This window comes from Pyrgilauda ruficollis, unplaced genomic scaffold (assembly GCF_017590135.1).
Source record: "Pyrgilauda ruficollis isolate IOZ18807 unplaced genomic scaffold, ASM1759013v1 scaffold199, whole genome shotgun sequence".
Classification (NCBI taxonomy): domain Eukaryota; kingdom Metazoa; phylum Chordata; class Aves; order Passeriformes; family Passeridae; genus Pyrgilauda; species Pyrgilauda ruficollis.
Genome location: NW_024519095.1, coordinates 99288 through 124213, shown reverse-complemented (window position 1 = coordinate 124213; position 24926 = coordinate 99288). Strand labels below are relative to the sequence as shown.

At 39.3% G+C, this 24926-nt stretch overlaps 2 protein-coding genes across 3 annotated transcripts in view; both read left to right on the top strand.

The window, feature by feature from the left end:
* The window catches only part of RANBP3L (RAN binding protein 3 like), a 31644-nt gene extending 15548 nt beyond the window's left edge, over positions 1 to 16096 (top strand). The window contains exons 9-16 of one of the 2 annotated variants that reach the window (XM_041466120.1): positions 3721 to 3841; positions 5234 to 5333; positions 6421 to 6551; positions 7578 to 7698; positions 8255 to 8397; positions 9774 to 9966; positions 13961 to 14025; positions 14381 to 16096. In XM_041466120.1, coding sequence (XP_041322054.1) covers positions 3721 to 3841; positions 5234 to 5333; positions 6421 to 6551; positions 7578 to 7698; positions 8255 to 8397; positions 9774 to 9966; positions 13961 to 14007 — 856 coding nt within the window. In that variant the 3' untranslated portion in view covers positions 14008 to 14025; positions 14381 to 16096. The remainder of the gene's footprint in view (positions 1 to 3720; positions 3842 to 5233; positions 5334 to 6420; positions 6552 to 7577; positions 7699 to 8254; positions 8398 to 9773; positions 9967 to 13960; positions 14026 to 14380) is intronic. The other variant, XM_041466122.1, reaches the window with a different exon arrangement.
* Positions 16097 to 21494: 5398 nt separating this feature from the next.
* The window catches only part of NADK2 (NAD kinase 2, mitochondrial), a 30087-nt gene continuing 26655 nt past the window's right edge, over positions 21495 to 24926 (top strand). The window contains exon 1 of the mRNA XM_041466123.1: positions 21495 to 21746. Coding sequence (XP_041322057.1) covers positions 21495 to 21746 — 252 coding nt within the window. The remainder of the gene's footprint in view (positions 21747 to 24926) is intronic.

The following is a 24926-nucleotide window of genomic DNA, read 5'->3' as shown; positions in this document are numbered from 1 at the left end:
ATTGATGCTCTATTTTCATTCACAAAGCAGAATTTCTGGCACGAGAAGCTATCTGTGGTGACTGTGACAGGCTAGCATTTTTGTGCAGCACAGACTTCAGAACTTCTGTGAGGAACCTGATGTCCTTGGAGTAGGATGTTTCCCCATCCTCTTGACACTGTATGTGATGGAAAGAGCCCCTTTCTTGGAGATTGATCAGATTCTGACTAAAGCTTGTGTCATACGTGACAGAAATACAATGCTGGGAAAACACTGGCTTCTGGTCATGTGTTCAACTTTGCACAAGGTTTTGCTTGGGAAACAGAAAGGGTTTCAGGCCAGCACTGAGAAGAAGTTACACTGGTGCAAAAGCAGGCTTTTACCTCTCTGGGACTGGCTCATGAGAACTCTAGGTCTTTGGCTGTCTTGTGGTATTAATACTGCTTGCTGGTGTTGATGAGGGTTTTTTACCTGGAAGTTGTGAGCATCAGGAATACACCTGGTATCCCTTTTGATGAGAGAATGACTTTTCAAAATTGCTAGGGCCACAGATAATAAATTTCTAATGTTGCCTAATTCCCCCTTCTAGCCAAGAAGGGCACAGAATATGTACATTGCAAAGGAGTCTGTGCCAGTCTTCTACAGGGCTAGATGGACCATAGATAGAGGTTGTGATGCACAGTGCCAGGGTTCTGAGGAGGCAAAGGAGTTTAGAGGCACAATCAACTTAGATTCTTAATCCTTATCAACAAAAAAAAAACATCATTAGAGGGCAGATTCTTGCTGTGATTTTGGAAGAACCAACCTTTTCTATTACATTTGATGCTGTTGTGATGCCCTCTGAGGACAACAGGTAGCCACAGAGCACACTGGGTTTTTAGGAGAATCTGAATGATGATAATGCATGCATTAGAAAAACTAAATCATCTGCTGTTGGTACTTTAAATTTATTTACCTGCTGTCAGCTACACAATATCTAGGAAAAGATTGGTGAGTGACTTTCTCCTGTGAAGTAGAGAAATGCAACACAGTAATTCAGTGCCAACAAGTTAATTTGAAAGTATTTATGGTATTTCTTTCCCTTGTCTCTTTTTTTCCCACAAACACCCTGCCTGGGGTGTTTGTGCCTCATGAATTCTGTATACCACTATACTAGTTCTGTCATAATCATGGTAAATGTTGGTTCCTTTGACAGCTGAAAACTAACTTAAACACTGCCAGGTGCCTTCTGCTCTTCTGAGATTGCAGAAGGATGTAAGTGCCATTCTTCTGATCCATATTAAGTGACTGATGCTGTATAATACTTAGGTAAAATCTTTCTGGTATAGCTGTTTTCTCATCAATAATAAACAAATTATTAAACTCTGCATACATACTGAACTGAACATTGCAGACAGACCTCCTCATTGCAAAGAAAACAACTTTTTAGGGTTGCTCTTAACTTCCAATCAAGGCATAGTTGTTGACATTTGTTTATAAAATAAAATGCAGAGATTGCTTTGCCTGCAGACATCTCTCTCACTTTTGCTCCTCTTCCACATTTTCATCTCTCCATTATATGACTCTGTGGAGAGATGAGTGAAAATACCTTGTTAATCCTCCGCAGTTGCTGCAGCTGTCCATGTTTCATGAAAGCACTAATTTTCATTTCCTGGGCTGACTATAATAATGAACTGAAAAGGAAAAAAATTCCAGTTTGTTGATTCTGATTAAAAGCTTGGAAAGCTTGTGTCATAAGTGACAGAAATACAACAGTGGGAAAACACAGGCTTGCAGTCACATCAGCTCAACTTTGCACAAGGATTTGCTTAGAAAACTGAAAGGGCTTGAGGCCAGCACTGGAACTGGCAGCTACTCAGACCTTTTTGGACACTCTGAGAAGGCCAGTCCCTGAATTTATTCCCCTCTCATAATCCCATTTGAGTACTTTATCCATATTTCTCCTCCCATTGTTCCTTGTTAATGATCATTCCCTGATATCAGTGACTGTGTTTTGTATCTCCATGACAATGCCATCCCTGGGGCAAGAACACTTTGCACCCCTGACAATGCATCCCTGGCAAGAACACTTTGTTCTTGCCATACAGCAACATAAGGCTATTGAGGTTTTAATAACATTTTAAGGCTGGCACTTCCAGTTAACTTTCTTTTAAAAGAGAACTAATTGCACTGATTAATTTTTCTTACATTTCTGAATATAATCAAAACATTTTCCCACATTTTTTTCATAGAAATAAGCCTCTAATTCTTGGGTTTTTAGCTCTTTTGGGGTGCTGTCCTTAAGCTGCTATTGGAGCAGCCTAGAAGTAGCAGCTGAAATGTCAGTATGGAAATTGGTCACATTCCAGTAAATTTTAGTGAGGGGTGTGTTTAAGGATAAAAAACTCATTAACACACTTCGGATTTCCTGTTCATAGCCCAAAATATGCATAGAAGCTTTAAAGGCTGAAAAGACAAGTATTTTCTGATTTCTCTGTTTTGATCCTAGCAAATGTGTTGTCTTAGCAACACATCAAACATGAGAATGCCAAGGAGTATTTTTCTCATTAAAAAAGATTGAGAGAGGTAATACTCGGTAAGCCCTTCATCCTTGAAGAGATTTTAAGCATACTGTAGTTGTGAACAGAGAAACTATTTTAGAGGAAATCATTGAGGTTCTGCAACAAACCCAGCAATTAACAGGAATATCCCATACATGACATATGTTATGTTAAGCCCTCCCAAGGGTGATAAATACTGTGAAACAGATGTAAGTGGTGCTGAAGAATGCAGTTTGTGACACAGTATCAGGCTGCCTTCCTGCCAAGTCATCCTTCTGGAACAGAAAGTGAAAAGAGCTTGCATGGTTTTGCCTATGCCAGCAAGACATGCAGGATTAAGCTCTACAGATAGCATAAACAACTTATAACCCCTTCGTAAAAAAACCAAAATCAAACAAACCAAAATCAAAACCAAACCAGCAGCAGGAACAACTTCCACACAAAGGAGTTTACAAGGACTTTCCTCACTTTTACAAAAAATGAACACTGTTTAAAGTTGCTATGTAATTAGCAGGTCAAATTACAATTCTACTTGTATAGAATATTCTGAATGTAATCTCTGAAACATAGCTGGCCAGTACCAAAGGATTGCAAGTATTGAGGTCTCTTCTCATTTTATCTCTGGAACAGGTAATTGAAAAACGGAAACACTTTTCTCTCCTGTTCTACTTACACCTCATCTTAAGCTGTCTGCTATCCTATCTATACATTTTTTCAGTATCTGTGTGTGTATTTGAATACATTGCCTTCCTGCACTTCCAAGATGCAAGGAGGATGATGAAGGAATGCCTGTAAGGCACCAGGGTGTACATTATTCTGCAGAGTACTGGAGCTTCATCAACTTGAAAGGATAGCTGTTAATTGTTGGTAGTCCTTTGGAGGAGCAAAAGAAAACAGGGAAACTAAAGTAACTCATTAAAATTTTTGGAGTAAGACACTTCTCGGAGGAGAAGTGACGTGCTGTTTTGCTGCTTGTTCTTTGGTCTTAAGGAATGGCCTCAATAATCTTAATGAAATGCAGTGTGATACTCTGTTCCTTTTGTGAAATGTTCCATAGAGGATATTCTCATATTCTCTTAAAGAATTTATCTGATTACTTATGTGATTACTTTTTTGTTTTTCTTTAATGTTAGGTGTGGTGAATCTTTAAAGTGTTTTAAATAGTTTTAAATCACATTCTTATGTTATTTTTTTCCCACAGAAGTCAGTTGCTCAAAGAAAGAAGTGTACAAAACAGCAGCAATTCTGATTTTGTGTTTGGAGAAAACATGGTTGAAAGAGTTTTGGTTGGATCTGCACATGCTGGCAGACTTTTTATCAAGGTCAGTGTACTTAAGAGTACAATTACTTTTTCAGATATTGGTTCTTTTTAGGTTCTCCTTCTTTTAAAGATGTGAGTAAATATGGTTCCAATGTCTCTTGAGGAGAAAGTATCTAAGGACGTGCTGCTGGAGGGGTAGGCATTCCTATCTTCACCACCCTAGACACGTTCTTTAATTACTAATGCTTACCAATGTGCCCTTCTGGTTTTTTTACTTGAAAAACAGTTTTTTATCTATTCCATGTAAAGTGGAACACCCACAATGTAAGATAAAAGAATGTGCTTACTGATGTAATAACTTCCATCGTAACTGTAAGAGGTCGGATACCTGAAGGGAAGCCTACAAAAAGCTGAAGAGAGACTGCTTACAGGAGCAGGGAGTGACAGGACAAGGGGAAATGGCTTCAGACTGAAGCACGTAGGTTTAGGTTTGCTATTAGGAAGAAACGCTTCTCTTTGAGGGTGGTGAGACCACTGTTAAACATTTGCCTGGAAATGCTGTGGATGCCCCATCCCTGGAGGTCATCGAGGATGACCATCCAAGGCCGAGCTGGATGGGGCGCTGTGCAACCTGATCTAATTAAAGGTGTCCCTTCCCATGGCAGAGAAGCTGGAACCAGATGATCTTTAAGGTCCCTTTCAACCCAAACCATCCTGTGATTCTGTGATAAAGTATGAGGGAAAGATTGGACACCTTAGAGAGTGTCCATGTTAAAGCATATTGTGCATGCTTGTGAGGCAGCTTATGTCCTGAAGGACTCTAGGACAAAAAAGTGGTTCCCAAGATGAGGACTGCACCATTGAAAATGGAATTGAAATTCAGTTTTCAGTTGAAGTAGGATGAAAAGTGTATGCTTATCTGCCAGGTAAAAAGCTTGGCAACCATACGTTTGGGGTATGCCTTATGGCCAAGATTTATTTATAAGGTATGAGTTGAGGCACTGAGCATTGTCAGAAGCCACAAGCATTTATTTACACATGCCTAAGAAAATTTATCTGCAAAATAAGGTGATAGAAATTTTTTACTGAAATTTAAGTCCTCTGAAGTTCAGTTTGTGGTGTCTGAGAGTTTTAAACTACTCTTCTGGGAACTATGGGCTTGAAATGGAAATAAACCAGTACCTTAACACCTAAATTCTTCTGTGGATTTAAATACTAGTCCACACAAAGAGGTCATTCTTCTCAGAGGAAGAATGATGTACTGATTCTATGATAGTAATATTACTTCCTCTAGACACTGAAATTGTATCATGTGGGCTAGTTTTACTCTGAAGCTATTAAAATTGCTAATCTTCAGCCTAGCATGCATTAAATTGTTCAGTGTTCTATTTGATATAAAGTAACATAGCCATTTTTTAAAATAGGAATTCTTATTTCCCCTGTATTTTTTTAGAGTCCTGAAAGGCATCCCAAGCTGTGTAAAGAAGCTGATTTACACAAAGGAGAAATAATATCCATGTCCACAGGATCTTCTCATGTCAGGCCACAAACAAGTAAGAATACTCAGCAAACAAGGACAGTTAGCTTTATTATTATATCTCACTGTCTTTTAGAGGATGTCAAATGAGTGGTGGTCAATAATATTCATCAATTCCCAATATATCCAGTCATGAGTATGCTTAGAGTATGTGCCAAAATCTATATTCAGAAAGCAGGTAGGGTTTGTTTTATGACATGTGAACTGGACTAACTTCAGAAAGCATGATTTGAATTACTCAAAAAACATTACAGAATATTATTATTATTTATTGTTTGAAAAAAAATGCAGCGACCTTTATGAATGCCTTGTGGACCACATTGTTGAATTGAAATTTTAGGCTGTCTGTTGCTTGCATTTTTCAAATTCTCATATCAATTAATTTGTTATTTTGGATCATAATTGTGGGACTGAAAGTTCTGTACAGACAGATTTCAGGGTTTGTTTGTGACTCGTGTGAGATTTTCTGCTGAGCAACCCATGTAAATCTCAGCTGTGAGGAAGTCCCCAACAGGCTCCTGTTTTGAGCCCTCTTGACAAATTCTGCACTCCTCTTTACTAACAGATGTATTAGATCCTATGATTTGTGTGAGCATTCTTATAAGTAAAACATTCTAAATATAAAGCCCTCAGAACATGTGTATAGATTATGCAAAGGTACAGAGCTTTGTAATAATGTTGTTCCTTTCAAATCTTGTCCTTCTGTGTTCCTGTTAATTATTCATTGTATATGTATTATTATTCTGAATATTGGGATATGTATACTCGGCATAACAATATATCAGATGAGTTTAATTTGGAAAATCAGCTTCTAAATATTTAGACCTTGTTTCTGATTGTTCCTGTTTGTCCCTTGGGACAAACCTCTGCAACTATAAACAGCCCTGTTCAATTCTGTATGAGCCTTTTTAGTGAGGTATTTTATATTCCTTTTCCTCTTATGTTTGTTCCTTTGGCCAAAAACTTATTAGTAACACTAAACAATGTCAGATACCACAGGTATTACTGAGGTCACATCCTGTGTGACCTGTACTAGTTTTGTTATCCTAAAAATATTCCCAAAATATTCCCTGTACAGAAATTTTTTTTTTTTTTTCCTACAGAAAGACCTTTGTTGAGGAATGCAACACTAATTGAATCAGCAGCTGCTTGTGTTTCCAAGCCAGTGAACAAAATCCTGTTAGATAAAGTTGAAGTTATAACTGGAGAAGAAGCAGAACAAAATGTATTGCAGGTGTGTAGTTCATAAAACCTTGATGGTGAGTAGTTTAGTTGTTGAAAAGAACATCTAGATCTATTACAGATGCAGCAATCTGAAAATAACTTCAATTTATATTTTAAATGTTTGCTTTTTTAAGCTATGCCTCATCTAACCCATTTTTATGTAAGTTGGTGTGTTCTTTTTCATAGTATATTTGTTCATTTTGTTGTCTCTTTCAGTAAGTGCCTATTTCAGTGGTATTTTATAAGCATCTACGTAGTATACTAGCTGTCACCACAACCTTAGAACTGGAAGTGATTTGAGTAAAGGTGGGGCTTATGAAAAAATTTTTTTGGGAAAAAAACCAATGTGTTGTAAAAGTAATCTGTTTTATAGTTCAGCTAAAATAGCAATTATCTTTTCAACCTGTCAGGGCATATATTGTTATTCTTTGTCTTCAAAATACTATTTTCTCAGAAAATAGCAATTATGATTTAAAAAATCTTAACATTATTTTATTTTTGATTAATTCTTAATTCTTAATTCTTAAACACAAAAGTTTTACTGTCTTTGGAGCAGTACTCTTCTAGTACCAGTACTGGTATCCTGCTGCATAACATTTGTAATGAGTGAGGAAATAATGTTGGACAACTTTTGCAACAAATTTAGCTATGCTGGTGGATATCACAGACTGCTGCTATGCTTAAAAATAGCAGCAGCAAAACTGAAGGGCCTCAGTAACTTTCTCAACAGACAAAGAGTTAATGAAGATGAAATAATTGAAAAAGTAAACTGGGACTCATGCTGAATGTTTTCTATGATGAGAAAAGAGGTCACAGATCTAAGAGCCCTTTCAATTTAGGTAATAAAGGTGATATAGCTGTATATCTATGTATAGGTATATCTATGTACCTTTCTGCACATGCCATGTAATACATGGATGTATTAAAAGCCCAGTCAAAAGTTTTACAACCATTAAGTTGTAAAAGTAAAGTTGTTATTTTAGAGCCAATAAAACTAGCATTAGCTGGCAGTTTTCATAATGTATTTCTCTTTCAGATTAACTGCAAGCTCTTTGTATTTAATAAGCTTTCTTTAAGCTGGACTGAAAGAGGCAGAGGATCCCTGAGGCTTAATGACACTTCTAGCAATAAACATGGAATGTTGCAGTCAAGGCTAAGTACGAGTTAAATAATGAAATACCCCATACAGGAAACACCAAATAACTTGTGTTATTGTTGGCCACAGTTTATTTCAGAACATTTAAATCTGAGAAGATCTTTAAGTCAAGTTGCTGAGAATCTTTTTACCTGATAAAGTTCTGTGTGTTACAGACTGAGGAAGTGGGCTCACATATATTGTTAGGTTCTGTGTACTTCTCTGATGTACTGTGTACATCAGAGAAGTACATAGTCACCAGTCACCAGTCTAACAGTTTGCTCTTTGTTGGTTCTGCTTTTTCAGCAGCACTGTTTCAAGACTCTTCTGGAATGTTGTTTTTACTGTGCTGTCACTTTTTTGTACTGTATTGCACAGTTTCAGCTGATTATTTCCTTTGCATGTCAGACATATTGAAAGAAACTAATCTATTTGGATATTAAAAAAAAAATAAAAATCTCACTATATCAGGGTTTTATACCAAATTAAAAAGAATAATTGATGAAAATATTAGTTGTATACAAGTGCTGGAGAAAACAAATGCATCATATCTTATCATTTTAACCTTCTTATTTTAGTTATGCGAAATCAAGGTAGCTTGAGACTGATACTCAACACCCAACTCTGGGAACAAATGGTTATAAAAAGAGCAAACAGAAAAAGCCTGTGCTTCACTGCAACAGATCAAGAGGACCATTCTGTTCAAGTATTTCTAGCTCAGGTGAGTAGGAGACAACAGCTCCACCCAAAACCCCACATCATCTAGAATTCTGAAGGGCTGCTGAAGGTTGGTTTTAGCAAATGGCCTTCATGCTCCGTCAGACTGTGCTCAGCTGAGATGTTATAAGACTTTTATTATAGAATGTATTAGAATGCTACTTCAAAAAAACAGGTGTGATGGTATAATCTGGCCTTAAGACAGACGTTTCCAGACTCTGGTTCACATACCACCAATGGGATGGATATCATTCCAGCAATACGCAGAAATGGCTCTTTTTTAATGGAAGCAATACACTGACAATATCTTCACAGGTAATTAAAATTTTTACCAGTTACTCTGGTAAAAGGCAGCAGCTTTCTGCCATGGTTCTCAGCACACCACTTGCAATAAATCCATCCAGTGTAGGACCTCCGTTTCTCAGTTGCAAAGAACACAGAGTTTCAGTATCACCTTCTGTAAGACCCAAGGGTCTCTTGGGATCCCTGATTTTCTCCAGCAAGGGCTAAATTGGAGATGGGAATGTGCTGGACTTATTTGCAAATAAATAGCACATATGTCCCAAGTTGGAAAGTGAGAGCATCCACATGAGTTTAAGGATGTTTACATTTTCCCCAGTAGATCTTTCTAGGAAGGATTCAGCTTTCTGGGAAAGACAAATAAATCATCATTTCCAGGAAGTGTCACATATCATACACAAGCAAACACCACGCACTGTATACGCAAGTACTGTAAATCTGTCAGTCCCTAACAGGGATTGGCTTAACTATGGCTGTGCTGGACTGCTGGTCTGCGTGTGAGAATTATAAATGTCCTGATTTCCAGGTGTAGTGCACAGTTTGCATACAGTGTGTAATTTACATTCCATAAATTTGTCTTGGCACTACTGGGCAGTAAAAATAGACATGTATGAGGAAATCACAATATATGAAAGCTGAATGGGTGTGGCAAGGGTTGCAGGAAGCTGCTTCTACAGACACTGAAGAGGCTGGTATCCATCTCTACAGTATCCACCTGGTGACTGTATATTTTAACATGTCAGGGCTTTCCTACTTCTAGAATCAAGCTCAGGAATCATCCAAAATATCAAATACTCCATAAAAACTGAGCTGTTCTTCAGGGAAAGTAATTTTTAAGCTTATGTTTCTTGTAACTGTAGAGAAAATAATCAACAGCTGCATATGAAGCTCAGACCACATAAAAGAACTACATTTATTTGTATTTAATATTTGGATGTTAATTATTAAGTGTGGATCTTAAGCTGATTGTTTTGATTGAAAAGGACAAAATACAACTCACTCAATATTTTTTAAATGAATTTTTAAAAATAAATATTTTTTCTCAGTTGTTTTGGACTGTATACATTTTATGTTCTGCAGGCAAGCTCAAAAGACACTGAGCACCTGTATGCAGCAATACATCATCGCCTTGTGGCCTTGCGAAGCTTTGCTGAGCAAGAGCCAGATGCTCATCAAGGAGACACAGAGTCAGAAACAGCTTTTCAGCCATTAAACTGTGATAGTGATGATGAAGATGATGAAGAACTAACTCAAGTGAGCAGTACTGGATCTGGTAAGCAGAGGTTTTGCTGGAAATGTGTAATCCTTTCACAGTATTTGCTGAAAGCAATGAAAATTGGACTTGTTTTTTAAGCTGTCTATAACATTTATCTGATACAGATACGCCTTTTCAGGTAGAAATTGGGTAATTCCTTTTAGTATTTTGACTTATTACTGTTAAAATGTAAGATTTTGCCAGCTCAAGTATCTACATATATTTATAGCCATGGAATACTCTTGACAAAAGCTTGAGGTTTAAGAAATGTTATATTATCAAGCATTATCTAAATGCTTTTTCAGTATATTTCAGTAGAAATTACTAGAGATGTTGAGATACTGATTTATTTTGAGTAAGTGAAGAATGAGTCCACTCACATCAGTGACTTGCTTGTTACTAAAAGCCTGGAGCACAATGTGTTCATGAAGATACTTATTATGTCATGGTTAACTTTATTTAAAACATGTTCCTTGATCAGCTGTAACAACTGGCTCAACTAGGAGATCTGCAGGACAACATCTACACACCACTTTTGCCAGCTTTCGTCACCATATCAAAAATGTAGGTTTCTAAGAGAGAAAAATGCCACTAAAATAAGATGTTAATGTCTTAATCCTTCTTTTAATGCAACTCACAACAGGGCTGCAGTCATATTTGCAGACAGCAAGGCAGAAAGGGCTGTTAGACTTAAAAGCTCCTCTGTCTTAGCAAAAGACAAGTCAAATTCACTGCTTGTGTCAAACTACTACAGGGGATACAGGACCTTCCAATTAGGTGTGATTTTTCAACAGATGGATTACATCAGGCAACTTTGAGTTGTTGCTCACAGGATTAGTTTCCCTCTGCAGCTATGTAACATACTGTCCTTATATTATAAACATTCCTTTCAACAACTATTCATCAAGAATCAAGAAATGAACAGTAACAGCTATAACTACTGTTTCCCTAAGGAAAAAAAAAAAAAAAATTCCCCTTTATCATAGAATCATGGAATATTCTGAATTGGAAGGGACCCTTAAGAATCAAGTCCAACAACTCCTGGCGCTGCACAGCACGCCCCAAGAGTCACACCCTGTGCCTGAGGGCATTATCCAAGTGCCTCTTGAGCTCTGCCAGGCTGGTGCTGTGACCACTGCCCTGGGGAGCTGTTCCAGTCCCCAGCCACCCTCTGGGGAAGACCCTTTTCCTAATAACCAGCCTAAACCTCCCCTGACACAACTTCATGCTGTTCCCTTGGGCACTGTCATTGGTCACCACAGAGATCAGATCAGTGTCTGTCCATGAGGTGTTCCTCATGAGGAAGACCCCAGTGAGGTGTCCCCTCAGTCTCTTCTCCAGGGGCAACAAGCCAAGTGACCTCAGCTGCACCTCATACCCTTCACCGTCTTGCTTATCCTCTTGATAGACTGCAATACCTCTATATCCTTCTTATATTGATTGACCCAAAACTGCACACAGTTTCTGGTAACTTGGAAATTTTGGATGGAGCTTGACTCCTTCCCAGAACTCCTAATAAGAATTCTTTGTTCTTTCAGGGAAGAAAAAAAAAAAGAAAAAAAAAAGAAAAAAAAAATAGGGGAAAGGGAGTTTCAAAGTAATGTAGGAACACAGATATACAAGTTAAATATTTATTTTGATTTACAGAAACTTCTGATACAAATACTCAGATGGCAGCCAGCAAACAGATTCTGAAATGTGTGAGGTGCTGTTTTTTTTGTCCTTTAAGTTTAAGCAGCTGTACCTCATTTATTCCCGTTTGTAACAGTTTTAACAATCCCTTTCAAGCACTTCTTTAATGGCTTCTAGCTCTTCTGCTTATCTTAATCTCTTCTCAGAGCTGCAAGGTTTTAATTTGCACACATTTCAGTTACTGGTATCCGAGTCACTCTCCACTTCAGACATTCAACCTCACTCATGACTCTCCCTGGAGCTCCCTTTTACAAAAATGGAAAAATAATAGGCCTTATGGGTTTTGAACAGGAAGAGGTCAGTTTTAAATATCAGCATAGAAATGTCCATTTAGATATAAGAGAAAAAATCCTGATTTTTTTTAAGAGCATTAATTTTAACACTTTAATTTTCATTCTTTCATTTTCATTGAAGGGTGTATGTGAACAAGTCATCTTCTTTTTATTGATGTTACTCAGTTTTGGAGATCACCTCTCCTTAAGAATATGTAAATGTTAAGAAGCCTAAATTTTCAGGGACTGTTTCTTTACAAGAGATACAAGAATTTATAAAATATGCCTCCATTGTATGTCATTCCATTCTATTTGTTTTTTCTCATCCCCCCACCCGCCATGGTTTTCTTTTCTTAATATAGCAATTTCCTTCCTGTTAAAATGAACTCACACAGTTCCTAGATGATGTATTTCATGACACTGTAAAAGACATAAAAAATTTGATCTTTATTATCTTTATAGTATTTTTATAATTGTCTTTAGTGCTTGAGAAGAAAGCAAATATGATATACTTAGTAAGTGAATTATGGACGTTGAAGTGATTCTGTATATTTGCAAGACTTTGTTGTAGGCATTCCTTACAGAAAATCTACAGTATGTTAATGCTATATACAGACAATGTATAAGGTAGTAGAGATTTTTGTATGATTTTATGAGATCAGTATTGACATTTATTGCAGTATTTTTAAAAATCCTAGTTGAATTGCTTTACTTTCAGATAGAGATATTAATTTCATAAAGTCCATAAGGAGAAATTTGCTGTGCCTGATATTTTTATCAGATCATATTTCACCAGTTACAGCCTGAATATTTTTACCAACAAAATACTCTGTAAATCTATGTGGAGAGAAAAAGAACAATCTTTAAATAGATTTTGAGAGTGGATGGGACCAAAAAGTCTTTGGAAAGTATTTATCTTTTCCCTCTGCCTATAAAGTGAGTTGAGGAAGGGAATTCAGACTAAACAGTAAACTTCTTGGCTGAACAAAGTCAAACAAGTAAAGTGCATGAGAGGTACAAAGATGGCACTGTCACTAAGCAAAGAGAAGTTTTATGTATTACTCCTTACACTCCACCTCACTGATCAGAAATCTTCTCCTAACTTCATCCTGACTGAGGAATCATCTCTTTTGATTGAGGTGTCCTCTCTGTAATTTTATCTTAGATGATATTAAAATGAATTCAAAGATTCTGGAATCTAGGACTTGGTAAGTCCCAAGAAGTGATTCCATACCCAACCATAGACCTTACAAGAAAAATCACAGTGTGCAAAGACATAAGAGTGTATCCCATATGGATCCACAAAGAATTGTGTGGATTTTCGAGACTACTGGTATTCAGAGCCAGTAGTCTCCAAACACCAGGAGTGTGTTTGGAGAGCCAGACAGCATCATAACAAAGAAATGCAAAAGCACAAGCATTTGCAGAACTGAAGAATGTTTTATTTTACGGACATTTGCTGGTCCACTAAACATGTACTTCCCATCTCAGTTTCATTAGGACTCTCTTTTATGCTGGAGTTTACCAAGATTTAAAAGGTTACAAGAGCGTTCTTTCTATTTTGAAGTAATGTACTTTTAAAGTTCTTAAAGAAACTACTCTTCAGCCACACCACAGTAACTCCTGAAAAACTGCTTTGTCTGGCATTTCTTGTCAATTTACTTTAAATTCTTATCAATTGTTAAGGATTCCAAACTATAAAGCTAACATACACATACCTGATAGTGATTAAAACTGAGGAAGAAGGAGAAGTTAAGAATTAACTTCTTTGTTGGAGTTTCTGTATTCTTTTCAGCATGCACCACTAATATCTAAAGCAGAGAAAACAGACACTCTGTGATCGGTTTTAAATTCTCTCATATCAGAAAAGGGGGAAAATCAGTTTTAATATTCTGACACACACAAGCTTTCATTTCACTTGTAAAAGATTTTAAACTCTTGGTAAGTATTTAGGGGTGGCCAGATGGTAGTCGCAATTTTTAAGCAGATACTGTGTTAGTGGTATTGTGTATCTGACATTATTAGTCAGTTCTGCCTACTTTCTGCAGATGAGTCAAAGTCACAGAGATTACGCACCAAAACCACTTTCTCATAACCAATGAGCTGTTTGAAGGTATGTTGGATTTCTCACAGTTTTCTGAGCATCTTTAATGAAGTCTTAAAGCAGTGTACCCTCCATAGAGTGAGAAAATTTGCATCCCGGGTATATTGCCCTACCTAGACATCAGATTCCTTACTGTGTTTTGTGCTTGCCTTTATTGACTTGGAGGGTCATAGGCTTCATTCATGATTCACATGCTCAAATATTTGTGAATAATCCTCTGTTATCTAGTTACCTATTTACCTAAACCAGGAACTGATCATATCCAAACTTTAACCTACTGCTTTAGTGTTATGAAATGCTGGATTGTTTCAAAACATGAATATGCTCAAATAAGCAAGATTTTTTTCAATAAATTCTTTTTCAGATCATTCTAGATGGAACCGCAGGCAGTCTGTTGTCTGCTCATGATATCTGCAGAAGTTACAACAGCTCAGCTGGGAACTCATCTTCCCAAAACGTCTAAGCTGACTTATCAACCCCTGGAGGGAGGAAATCAGATGCATATTACTTTATTACTTTTAAGTAGAGATTAATTTTAGAGACAGCTTAAGTTTAATTCATTGAGAAAGAACTTCAGATGCACTATTGAGGATTCCAGCAGCCTGCTTTGCACTGAGCTGTGAATAACACCATGGCTTCCAATACTCAAGAACTGTTACAAAGTCTTTCAATGTTAGAATTAAATATATTTAGATGCATTATTAGAGTGAGGAATTTTATAGAGAATAAGTGCTTGTTCATCATATTGATGGATAATACCACATAAGCATCAACTAATAATATATGTAAACAGATATTTGTTACTTTTAATCTATTATTTAAAAGATACAGTTGGAAAGCTTTAAATTTTGCTTCACTGAAAACATTTATTTAAAACTGTGCTGTAACATTCAGCATCCTATTTGTAAGCAAATACATGCAAGCAAAACCTGGGGTGGCAGTTTAGCATGACCAAGGCCTATAGAAACTAGCCCCTATAGAAACCCCCTCCCTGTATTTATTTTTAAAATATCTGGAGTGGTATACTTGCTGCAGAATTTTGTTTAAGGAAAAAGAACGATGATCTGCATCTTTCAGCTGTATGCGCCAAAAGAATTCACCATGAGGAAGTAAAAGTTCATTCTAAGGGCTACATCAGCTTTAAAATTTAAAGTATAGCTGCTTGCTCATGAACACCTTTCTAGCTGAACAAAACAAACACCTGCACTTGTGTATATTAATTGTCCATTTGATATACACACATAAATGCATGCACAGTACAACAGGATATCTACATTCAAAAACCTCTTCAATGTGTGAGATTATCTAAGATTACTTCTGCCTTAGCTGTAGCTATTCCTAACAGCATCATTCATGAGTATGTTACCCATTCTCATGTGCACAATAATCCCAACTGTGGCCAAAACACAGTTGCTCTGTAAAAGTCATTTCACAAACTAATGCCTTCTACCTAAACATTTTTGTGAGAAAAAAAACTCCAATTCAACCTGTGAATCGAGACTTGCAGGGTCATTCATAAGCCCATGCACAGTAAGACATACCACTTACGCTCCATGTTTTCATTCTGTCAAAAACAGAATTTGCCTGCAGTCTCTCCACTGCCACTTCCCTGAAGTCCTGCATATTGTTTGTCATCCTCAAAGCTGAAACAATGTTCTGAAATATATCAAGTCCTTTTAATTAAGGTAATTGTAATGATTTCTCAAGCTAAAAAGCTGCAACACACCTGATCACTCAAGTTACAATTTAGTTTTCCCACCTGAACATGGTATGAAGTTGGAACAATATTTAATTTCTTCCGGAATTCTCAGTGCACTGCCAAGTTTAGTATCCAGATGAAGCTGAAATAGTTGTCTGGATTACACTGAATGTAATGACTCACCAAAATTAGCACTTGCCTGACATTGATTTAGCATCTGGGTGACAGTAAATTTAAGTACAACTTGATTTCTGCCTTCAGGAAAAAGGGAGTGCTTCCCAACAGAGCACCTGTGTCAAACAGTGAAGCATGGGGATTCTCTTTGATTCCTCTATAATAATAAATAAATAAATGCCAGTAATAAAAATATTGTTTCCATAATGAGGTGTACATTGTGTCCTTTGTTATCAGCCTCACTCCTGGCCACAACAATATTTACATCACTGACCTTCATATTTCATTGCTGCAACTCATCCTCAGGGACAAAGCTCCATGTTATAAAAACTCAGCCAGTTGTAAAACGCAGCAGCCGTATGTATTTAGCAACAGGTCATAGTGATATGTTTGCCCTGGAGTTCAGCTGGCTATGCACTGAATGCAGAGTTTGATTTCAAAGTCTGTCCTGATAATCAAAGCTTTCTGTGAAACAGGATTTAAGCACCTTAGTGACATGATACCCCTCTGAATTCTACTACAGCTGTAAAATCCTTGGTAAATGAGGGAGGTGTCCAGAGCAGGGATAACAGAACTTTTTCAGACACAGGATTTAAACGTTGTTATTTGCGCCCACAGCATACAAGGTTTATAAATAAAAGCTATTTTGATTTGCCTCTTCCCAAGGTCCTTACATGTATACACAAGTATACATATAAACACACACACTCATGTGCACACACACTCAAACATGAAGCTTCATCTCCCAAAAGCTGAGGAGGAAAATAGGTGCTTATTTTAAAGCCATTTGGTAATAGAGGAAAAACTTTTTGCTCTTAAGAACCTAATTATGTGTTCTCTTTAGTCTCACTGCACTAAAGTTCACTGTTCCTCAAGCCTGAAGGTACACCGTTATGTAATGGATTACTGGTTTTAAAAATGTAGTTTGTCATTTTATGACAGCTGGAGAGCAATTTCCATGCCTCAACAATAAACAATTCTCTTACCACTTAAATTTCTTTGTAACTAGGAGTCTTACTTTGTGTCCCAGTTAGAGCTTCCATGAGTTAAGAGTTCCATGCTGCAGAATCTCAAGCCTGCTTTCCTAAGGAAACAATATGTTAAGTGGTTGTGCACACCATCCACCTATCTGTCAGACACACACTGAGTCCACTGTTCAGTTTCAAAGAATTTCACAGGACCTAGAATACTCTAAGACTATTTAAATTATTCAGGAAAATTGGCAGTTGCTGTGAGACCGAAATCAGAGAAAAGCATCCTTTGAGGAAAAAGTTTCAGCTATTTTCTGTGATGCTGGTGGGCCTGAGTGGTGTTTTTCTACTTCTGTACAAGCTGCAGCACTTTCTGAGATGGAGGAGAAACAGAGTATGGAAGGATAGGTCCCTGTGGCCTGAAGAGAGGTGTAGAGACATGATCCAATATGAAACACATATGAGCCCATATGAAACTAGACATGATTTTTTTTTCAGATAAATTTCTATCTATTTATAAGAAACCCCAGTGACAAATTTATATACATAAGGGATGTAGAGCTGGAATATCTTATATATTCATACAGTAATTTTCCCAAGGAGGGAAAACTAACAGTTCCTAATAATATATTCTACTAAGATTAGGAACTTCTAGCAGAATATTTTTGGATGGGACAGACTGAATGTCCTACTTTACATTTTGGAGGTGTTTGTATCCCTTCATAAATCTTGTTCCTCAGGTTTTTATGTCCTGCTCTTTAGTGACCTCTGAAACAGTTTTGGCAGACTGTGTGAAGTTAAGAGTTAGGTAATATCTCTATTGAATAAACAAATACAGGAAAAAATTCTGGCACATTTGCTTTCACTGCTGGTGACAACCAGTATGACATGGACAGGGAGGGAAAGAGCATCCTCATTTCCCTTAGGCCTTACCATGGGGACATGCTGGCAGAAAAACTTAGAAAAAGCGTGCATGGCCCATTCTACAGCAGTTCTCTATCTAAAAAGCGGACTTCAAATCTGAACAGTTTGCATTTCACAAACACTAAAGTTATTAGTATAAAATGAGGTATCTGCAGTTGTTTGAGCATATTCAAATTGCTTCTGAAATGTTGAAGTCAATTGTATTAGACTACTTGAGGGATGGTGTAGTTTGCTTTGCATAAGCAAAGAGTGGGAAGAAAAGTAGAAAAGTAAATCTCTGATAATTAAAATATGTTCTAATGGAAGTGTGGACAAGAAAGCTTGCTCCTCTCACTGGTTTTGTGTAAAAAAATCAGTAATTTGCATTGATAAGAATAGCTGCACTTACTATGCTTTTGATTAAGCTTCCTCCTTAATTTTGTAATTTGGAATTTCTGAAATAAATTACATGACTAAATTACATAACTGAACTATGCAATCAGTGATGAGGGTACATACATTGCAAGCAAAGTGCAAGCACATGGATAGGATCTGTGATCAGAAATTCTATCAGACTACACTTGCTAATACATTAATCTATGTGACTCTGATGTGTTGCATGAGTGACGCTCTCTAAGCTTTAGTCTGGAGTTTTCCTCTGGATTATAAGAATTAACAGCTGTGGTCAGCTGGTCTCAAAATCCGAGGACTTGGATTTGTGAAATGTTACAGTGGTGGTGTGTTTACCTCATCCCCTGTGAAAGCACCTAACACACTGATGGCATCACCATATTAAACACAAACAAGCCACAATAATTTTCTGTTACCAGTGGCACATAGAGTAAGTCTAGACAATGCAAATAATTGGATAAGTTAATTATATACTTGTTATTAATTAAAATATCACAAGAAGCCATTATTCAAAGACTTCAAGAAGGAGTAGAAATGAATAGTTGTCCCAGATTGTAACTGCACTACAAGAAACATACACATTCTTCTGGGTGGAAATAGGCTACATATGGAGATTATCTTATATAAAACAGCTGGCACAGTTGTGCATTGCCAGTTTTGCAGCTAGTGAAATTAGGGAATAATTTATTGTTTATGTAGCAATTTTTCCAGTTACTTTGTTGCACTGAATATTTTGTGTATGACACAGGTATTGTTTTAAATTCACAATATATCTTGAAGCATGTAGAGCTAAGGATGCCTGGTTTTCTATGGATCTGTGTTTTGAAATTTACCTCATGTAAATAGTAACTCCTTGGTGCCCTAAAATGGGCATTTCTCTGAAGCATTTTTCTAACTTCAGGCAATTTTGAAGCTCTGTTTCCATGAAGAATTTTTAAGTACTCTATGCCCAAACCAAAGCTGGTTTTGGTTCAAGAAGTTATTACAGTGGAAGTTCGCTCCTAGACCACATTTGTGTCCTACAAGGATACCAGGTTTAAATGCCTGTATTTATTTGTTTAATTTTGCATGAATTAATCTGTCCCTTAATCTACTGGGTATATTGTTTAAGACATTGAAAATGGGGCATGAAGACATGTCATTTTTCACAAACTGAATATATCTCAAAATAGGTAAAGGGTCATTTGACAGATATGTGTGTCTTCTAGCTGTGTATCAGCAAAACCAAGAACTGTAGTGAGGGAGGGGTTAGTAGTGTATGTAGTGTCTAACACTACATACTACTGAACATTTTGTAAGTAGGTCCATTTATAAAGTAAGATGCAAACTGTAAGTAATATTCAACAAACTGTATTTCTTATGTTATAGAAAGTTTAAATCCTTTTCACAAAGACAATGGGGTATCAGACAATCTGTGTACTCTGACAAAGAGCTAGCCTGTCAGAGACTTCCTTCTGGGAACTAGGTATTAATTACTTCATAGCCTGTGCTTCAGCATTGTTTCCAGAAATTTAATCATCTACTGATTTGAATTTACATTTTTAAATACATATTTTATATTTTATGCAATAAGCTTGCTGTGTTAATTAATTCCAAAGACCATAACATGTTAATTGCATTACTTCAAAATAAAATACTATTCCATATTCAAACTTAATGGTTGAAACTGATTTTATTTTCAAAAATCAAAACAATTCAATATAAATAGACAATACACAAAGCACAAAATCTTAGAGGAGCAGCTAAATGGTCACTTAAGTTATAAAATAGATACCATTCAAAACAGAGTCATAAATTTTCGAAATCTCTTATATCTTTTAGGTCTCCAGGATGTTGTATTACCTACTGCTTTGTACAACCTAAAAGTTAATGGTTATACAGAATGAGGCATTTTCTGGTTAGCAAGGGAATTAGTTATGTTTAATTGGTTTCCTGGTAATCTGTTTTGTGATATTTTCCTTCAAGGCCAAGCTAATCAGTAGACAAAAAATCCTCCTACGCACCAGCAAAGACTGGAGAAAGCCTTTGTTTTGTGGGAAGAACAGAATGGCTGCAGCTATGCTTATTTCCTAAGACTCCTGGCAAAGCACTGTAGAGTGCTCCTGCATTGACAGGCAGGAGTTGCTGTTTCAATCCCTTCCCCCAGGGAAGATGAGGAACAAGGTGAGTAACCAGAAATGCGTGTCTAAGTGAAGCCTTCAGTGCAGAAGGACCGTCTGTGGCAGTCGATGCCTGCGCATGCAGTTATTGATAATCATGCAAACCCCCACAGAATTTCTGGACAGCTTGCTTACAATATTAAAAAGTAACTCAGGATCAATAATTTTATTTATTTATTTATTTATTTTTACCTAGACTCGCCAAACGCTGTCTTGCAATGCTGCAGCCAGGTCCTTTCTGCCCTTCCTGACACTGGCAAATGTCACAAAAAGACCACAACAGGCATGGATAACAAAAAGAGCTTTTAAGCTACACCAGCTCTCCGCCCCAGATGCAGTATTTAGTCCTTCTAAAACACAGCACGTGCTGTGTTTCCCCACCTTTCTGTGTTATTTTCTGAAAGTATTTTCCCCTCCCCCGCCAGTTTCCCAGGGAAGCAGGCCAGCCCCAGCCAGGCAATCCCCCTGGCTTCCTTCCACGGCCTGCTGGGTGCCGACCCGCACTCCCGGCCCCAGCGGGGCGTCACGTCACAGGCAAGGAGAGCGGGCTCGCTGTCCCGCGGGGCGTGGGGGACACCGTTTAGGAACACTGTTTAGGAACACTGTTTAGTCTCAGAACACTCCTTGGTCTCAGAATTCCCCAAAGCTATCTGAAGTTTCGCTAATGCACAATTATCAGTTCGTATTTGCCTTTCTGCGGTGCTGTAAAAGCTATCACAAAGACCGAGGACAGGAGCAGCAACACGTGAGATTTCCACACACGAGATCTAAGACCAAGTAATTTCTCCCTCTTTATCTCTTTAACACTATCGCTGCCTCCCAGGACTTTAAGAGTACTAGTGGGGCACTGGTGGCATTGTCGCTGTGCCCTGGGACAGGGCGGAGCACTGGGGAGCAGCGGGAAGCACTGAGGACACTGTCACTGTCCCCTCACGGCGGGGGTCGGTCCCGAACCCCTCACGGCGCCCGGGGCACGGGGCGCGACGACATCCGCCCGCCGCGCGCCGCCTACGTGCCGCGAGCCCCGTCCCGCGCGCCACCAGGAATCGGGGCGGGGCCAAGCAGGGGCGGGCGGGGAGCCGGGGAGAGAAGTTGGGGGGGCGGGCTCTCCTCTACGCATGCGCAGGCGGTTCTCACCGGGGCGCTGTGCCCCGGTTGGCCATGGAGGACGCACGCGCCGGGTATAGCGCCCAGGCCCCGCCCCCAAGAGGGGCGGGTATCCGGCGGCGCAGCTCGCTATTGGCGGGGCCGGCGGCTGCGCGCGGGGAGGGCGGGGCGGCGGGCGCGTCGGGGGCGGCGGGGGGCGGGTTCCGGCCGTCGCGGGTGGTGGTGGTGGTGAAGACAACGCGGTACGAGTTCGAGCAGCAGCGGTACCGCTACGCCGGGCTCTCTGAGGAGGACCTGAAGCAGCTGGTGAGCGGCGGGAGGGGCCGGCGGTCCCGGACACTGGGGGCGTTGCCGCGGGGCTGCAGCAGGGGTGGGGGGGTGCCCAGAGTGATGCCCGGCTGCTGCGAGGGATGGCCGGGGTGATGCCCGACTTCGGAGAGGTTTCCGGGGTGGTACCGCACGCCGGGGTGCCGGGTCCGAGTGTCTCTGGTGCTTCGCCGGGCCTTGGTGGGGTGGAGCCGGCGGCCGTGGAGGTGAGCGGGGTCGCGGCCGCTGTTCCCGCGCTCTGCCCCTGCTGCCGGCGGCTCTGCCTCTGCTCCCGCCGCTGCCCTCCCAGCGCCCCCGATCCCGATGGAGCCGCCGAGGGGCACGGCCTGGAGAGGGGCGCGAGTCGCGCCGCTGCACATTCAGCGCTTGCAGGGTGCCGAGGGACTTGTGTAGTAAGCGTGTTTGGGTTTTACCCTCGGAGGGATTCCAGCAGCCCCCAGCAAACTGCAGTGTTTTTCTTACTGTATGTAGTATAAATATTAGAGAAGTGCATGCTGAGGAAAGCACAATGTTGCAAAAAATCCCCTTTGTTATAGCGTGGACTGATTCGCATTTACTCCGTTTTCTTGCCTCACATCCTCACTCCATCCTTACAGATTTTCCTCCGTTCAGACAGCCAGATCTCTCTCAGATCTACCTTTCTTGTTAGTTTTTAGAGAAGCCTTTTTCGTTAATCTGTAAGATACCTTTAATGTAAAGGTCCATTACTGAAGGTATACTCAGGACTGTCTCTGAGAGTTGGTATGTCCACCCAATATCGTGTTGTCTTCATCTCCATCATGTTCAGTGACCTGAGCCAGATCTCCCTTTACCCGGTCATTGTCTTCCAGTGTTCATCTGCCATCAGTGGGCTGGAAGATGGTACCTGCAGGAATTACTTTGGCTGCCAGCAATCTGTGAAGTCCATGCCATGAGCTCATATAAATATGCTTTGATTTTGAATAAGTCCATTGCATTAATTTGTCTACAGATTCATTTGTGTCTGTCAAGTCTTTGGTCTCTTACAACTGGAAATATTTTAGATCTCTGTTACTTTGCAACGTTTGGACTAAACTGGTCTATGTGCTTAACTTATGCAGCAAGGACAAATGGCTGCATAGCCTTTCTCTGTAAAGAATCAGGATAAAATGTACAGTATCTACAGCAATGTCTATGTGCTTCAGTTGGTCTTCTACCTCCTATAGAATTCCTGTCCAGACATTTTTTACATGTTTTGTGTAGCTGTGTAGTCACAGTTCAACAAGTTGAATGTCAGTCTGTGTTGATTCTCATGTAGCTTCCTCTTGCTGAGATGTCCTGGTACTTCCTTTCGTACAGTAGTTAAGGGAAAAAAAGGTCTCTCACAGCTCAACAATAAGAATTCTTCTTTTCATTTAGCTTTTTGTGAGAAATTATTTCTTGTTGAATGTAGAGGTTGTCCTCAATGTGCAGCTAAGCCCAGGAAAAGCAGACTGGGTTTGGTTACTTTTCCCTAACTGCTTCTGTACAGGCAGGACTGGAACACTGAATCTGTGGGCAGCATTGCACATCCCTTAATGTGCTCATGACTGAATGTAGTGGTAGCTGCAGTTTCCTTTTTAATGAGAATGCATATTTTGCATGATGGGTAACCTGTATCACTCTCAATATGCATTTTAAAAGAAATAACTGTGACCTCCGTGGGTGATTGTAATAGTTGCAGAAACAACTTAGAGTTTCTCCTTTTGGAGAAACTTACAGGTACATAATAATTCTTGGTATTTGTGACAGTTCTAGAATTTCTTTTCTAGGACTGGTGCTTTTTTAATATCTACCTTTCCCCTTAAAATGCTGCCTTGTGATGAATTGCAGCAATAAAACTTGGTGTCGCCAGGTAGACAAAGCCCAGCTTGCCTAACCATGTGTGTAGCAATACTGAGTTAAGCTGTTGCTGTATGGGCGGGAATACAAAGATTTGTGCAAGAACACATTGAAAAGGTATTGCAGAATTTTATTTTTGAAACAGAAAATAAGAGAGCAAAGGAATTATCCTTGCTGCCCATTTCTTAAATTGTTTAGCTAACCTGTAAAAATTTCAGTATTTGCATTCTGCTGTGACTCTAGTCTCAGATCTTTTTTCCTCAGACTGAGTTAATGGCAGCCTCACTGAATATATTATGTGAAGGTTCAGAAGACTCTTATCCTCACTGTTGGGGAGATCACTTTGTAGCAGAGTGATTGCTGTGAAGTGTCCTTCCCCCACAGTGCCATTGTGGGCAGCTTGGGAACACGATGTATTTTGCTCCCTGGTGTTAGCTGCACTCCATGCTCCCTGTGTCTCCCCTTCTCCTCGGGAGACTTCGGAAGCTGCTCCAAGGCAGCTGATCACAGAAATGAGCCCAGGCACACTGTCTTTGGGTTTGCAGCTCGGTTGTGTTGAAGGGCCACACTGAAGGCAGGGTGGGAGATGAGTTTGTGTGAGAGCCTCAGGCTAGGATACAGGCAAAGAGTGAAAGCAAAAGAGCATAGGAGAGGTTTGGCTCCTTTAAAGCTCGGAGCTGCTGGCTGACCCAGAGTGTTGGTCATGGGGATTCCATTATAGGGGCTCAGGCTTGGGTAATCCTGGAGGAGGTTTCTGGTGTAAGGGAGCCAGTACCAAAGGAAGAGCATGGTGCTGTCATCCTCTGTCATGTACCTTCAGATGTCCGGACACTGGCTATCTGAAATACAGAAGTTCAGTTTCAAGGCAGTGTTGGAGGTTTAGATTGAGCAACCATACCTGGGCTTGTTGCCTGCCTGTTGTGAGCAAAAGAGATGTTTGCAAGTTTCTAGAAGATAGCTGATGTCTGTACTTGGAATCAGATACCAGTATAGCACAATTAATGAAAATTGTGGGCTTAATCAGTTCTGCCTGATCACCAGGACAGGAGAGCAGTCCTGAACGTAGCTGTTTCAATCAGTGTGTTTATGTATTTAGGCTGAATATGCAGTAAGTAACTTAATTTAGAAATGGTGGTGCCTTTGGGCGCACATCCTAATGAGATGAGATTTGTTCCATGTTTAAGGAGGCTGAAAATGAATCATTGGCATACACGAATATGTACTAAAATATGATATGATTAGTATATATCATTATCTATGATTTATACAGTATAAATCACAGTATCCTCCAGGAAGCAGAATACCAGCAATGGAGGTGAC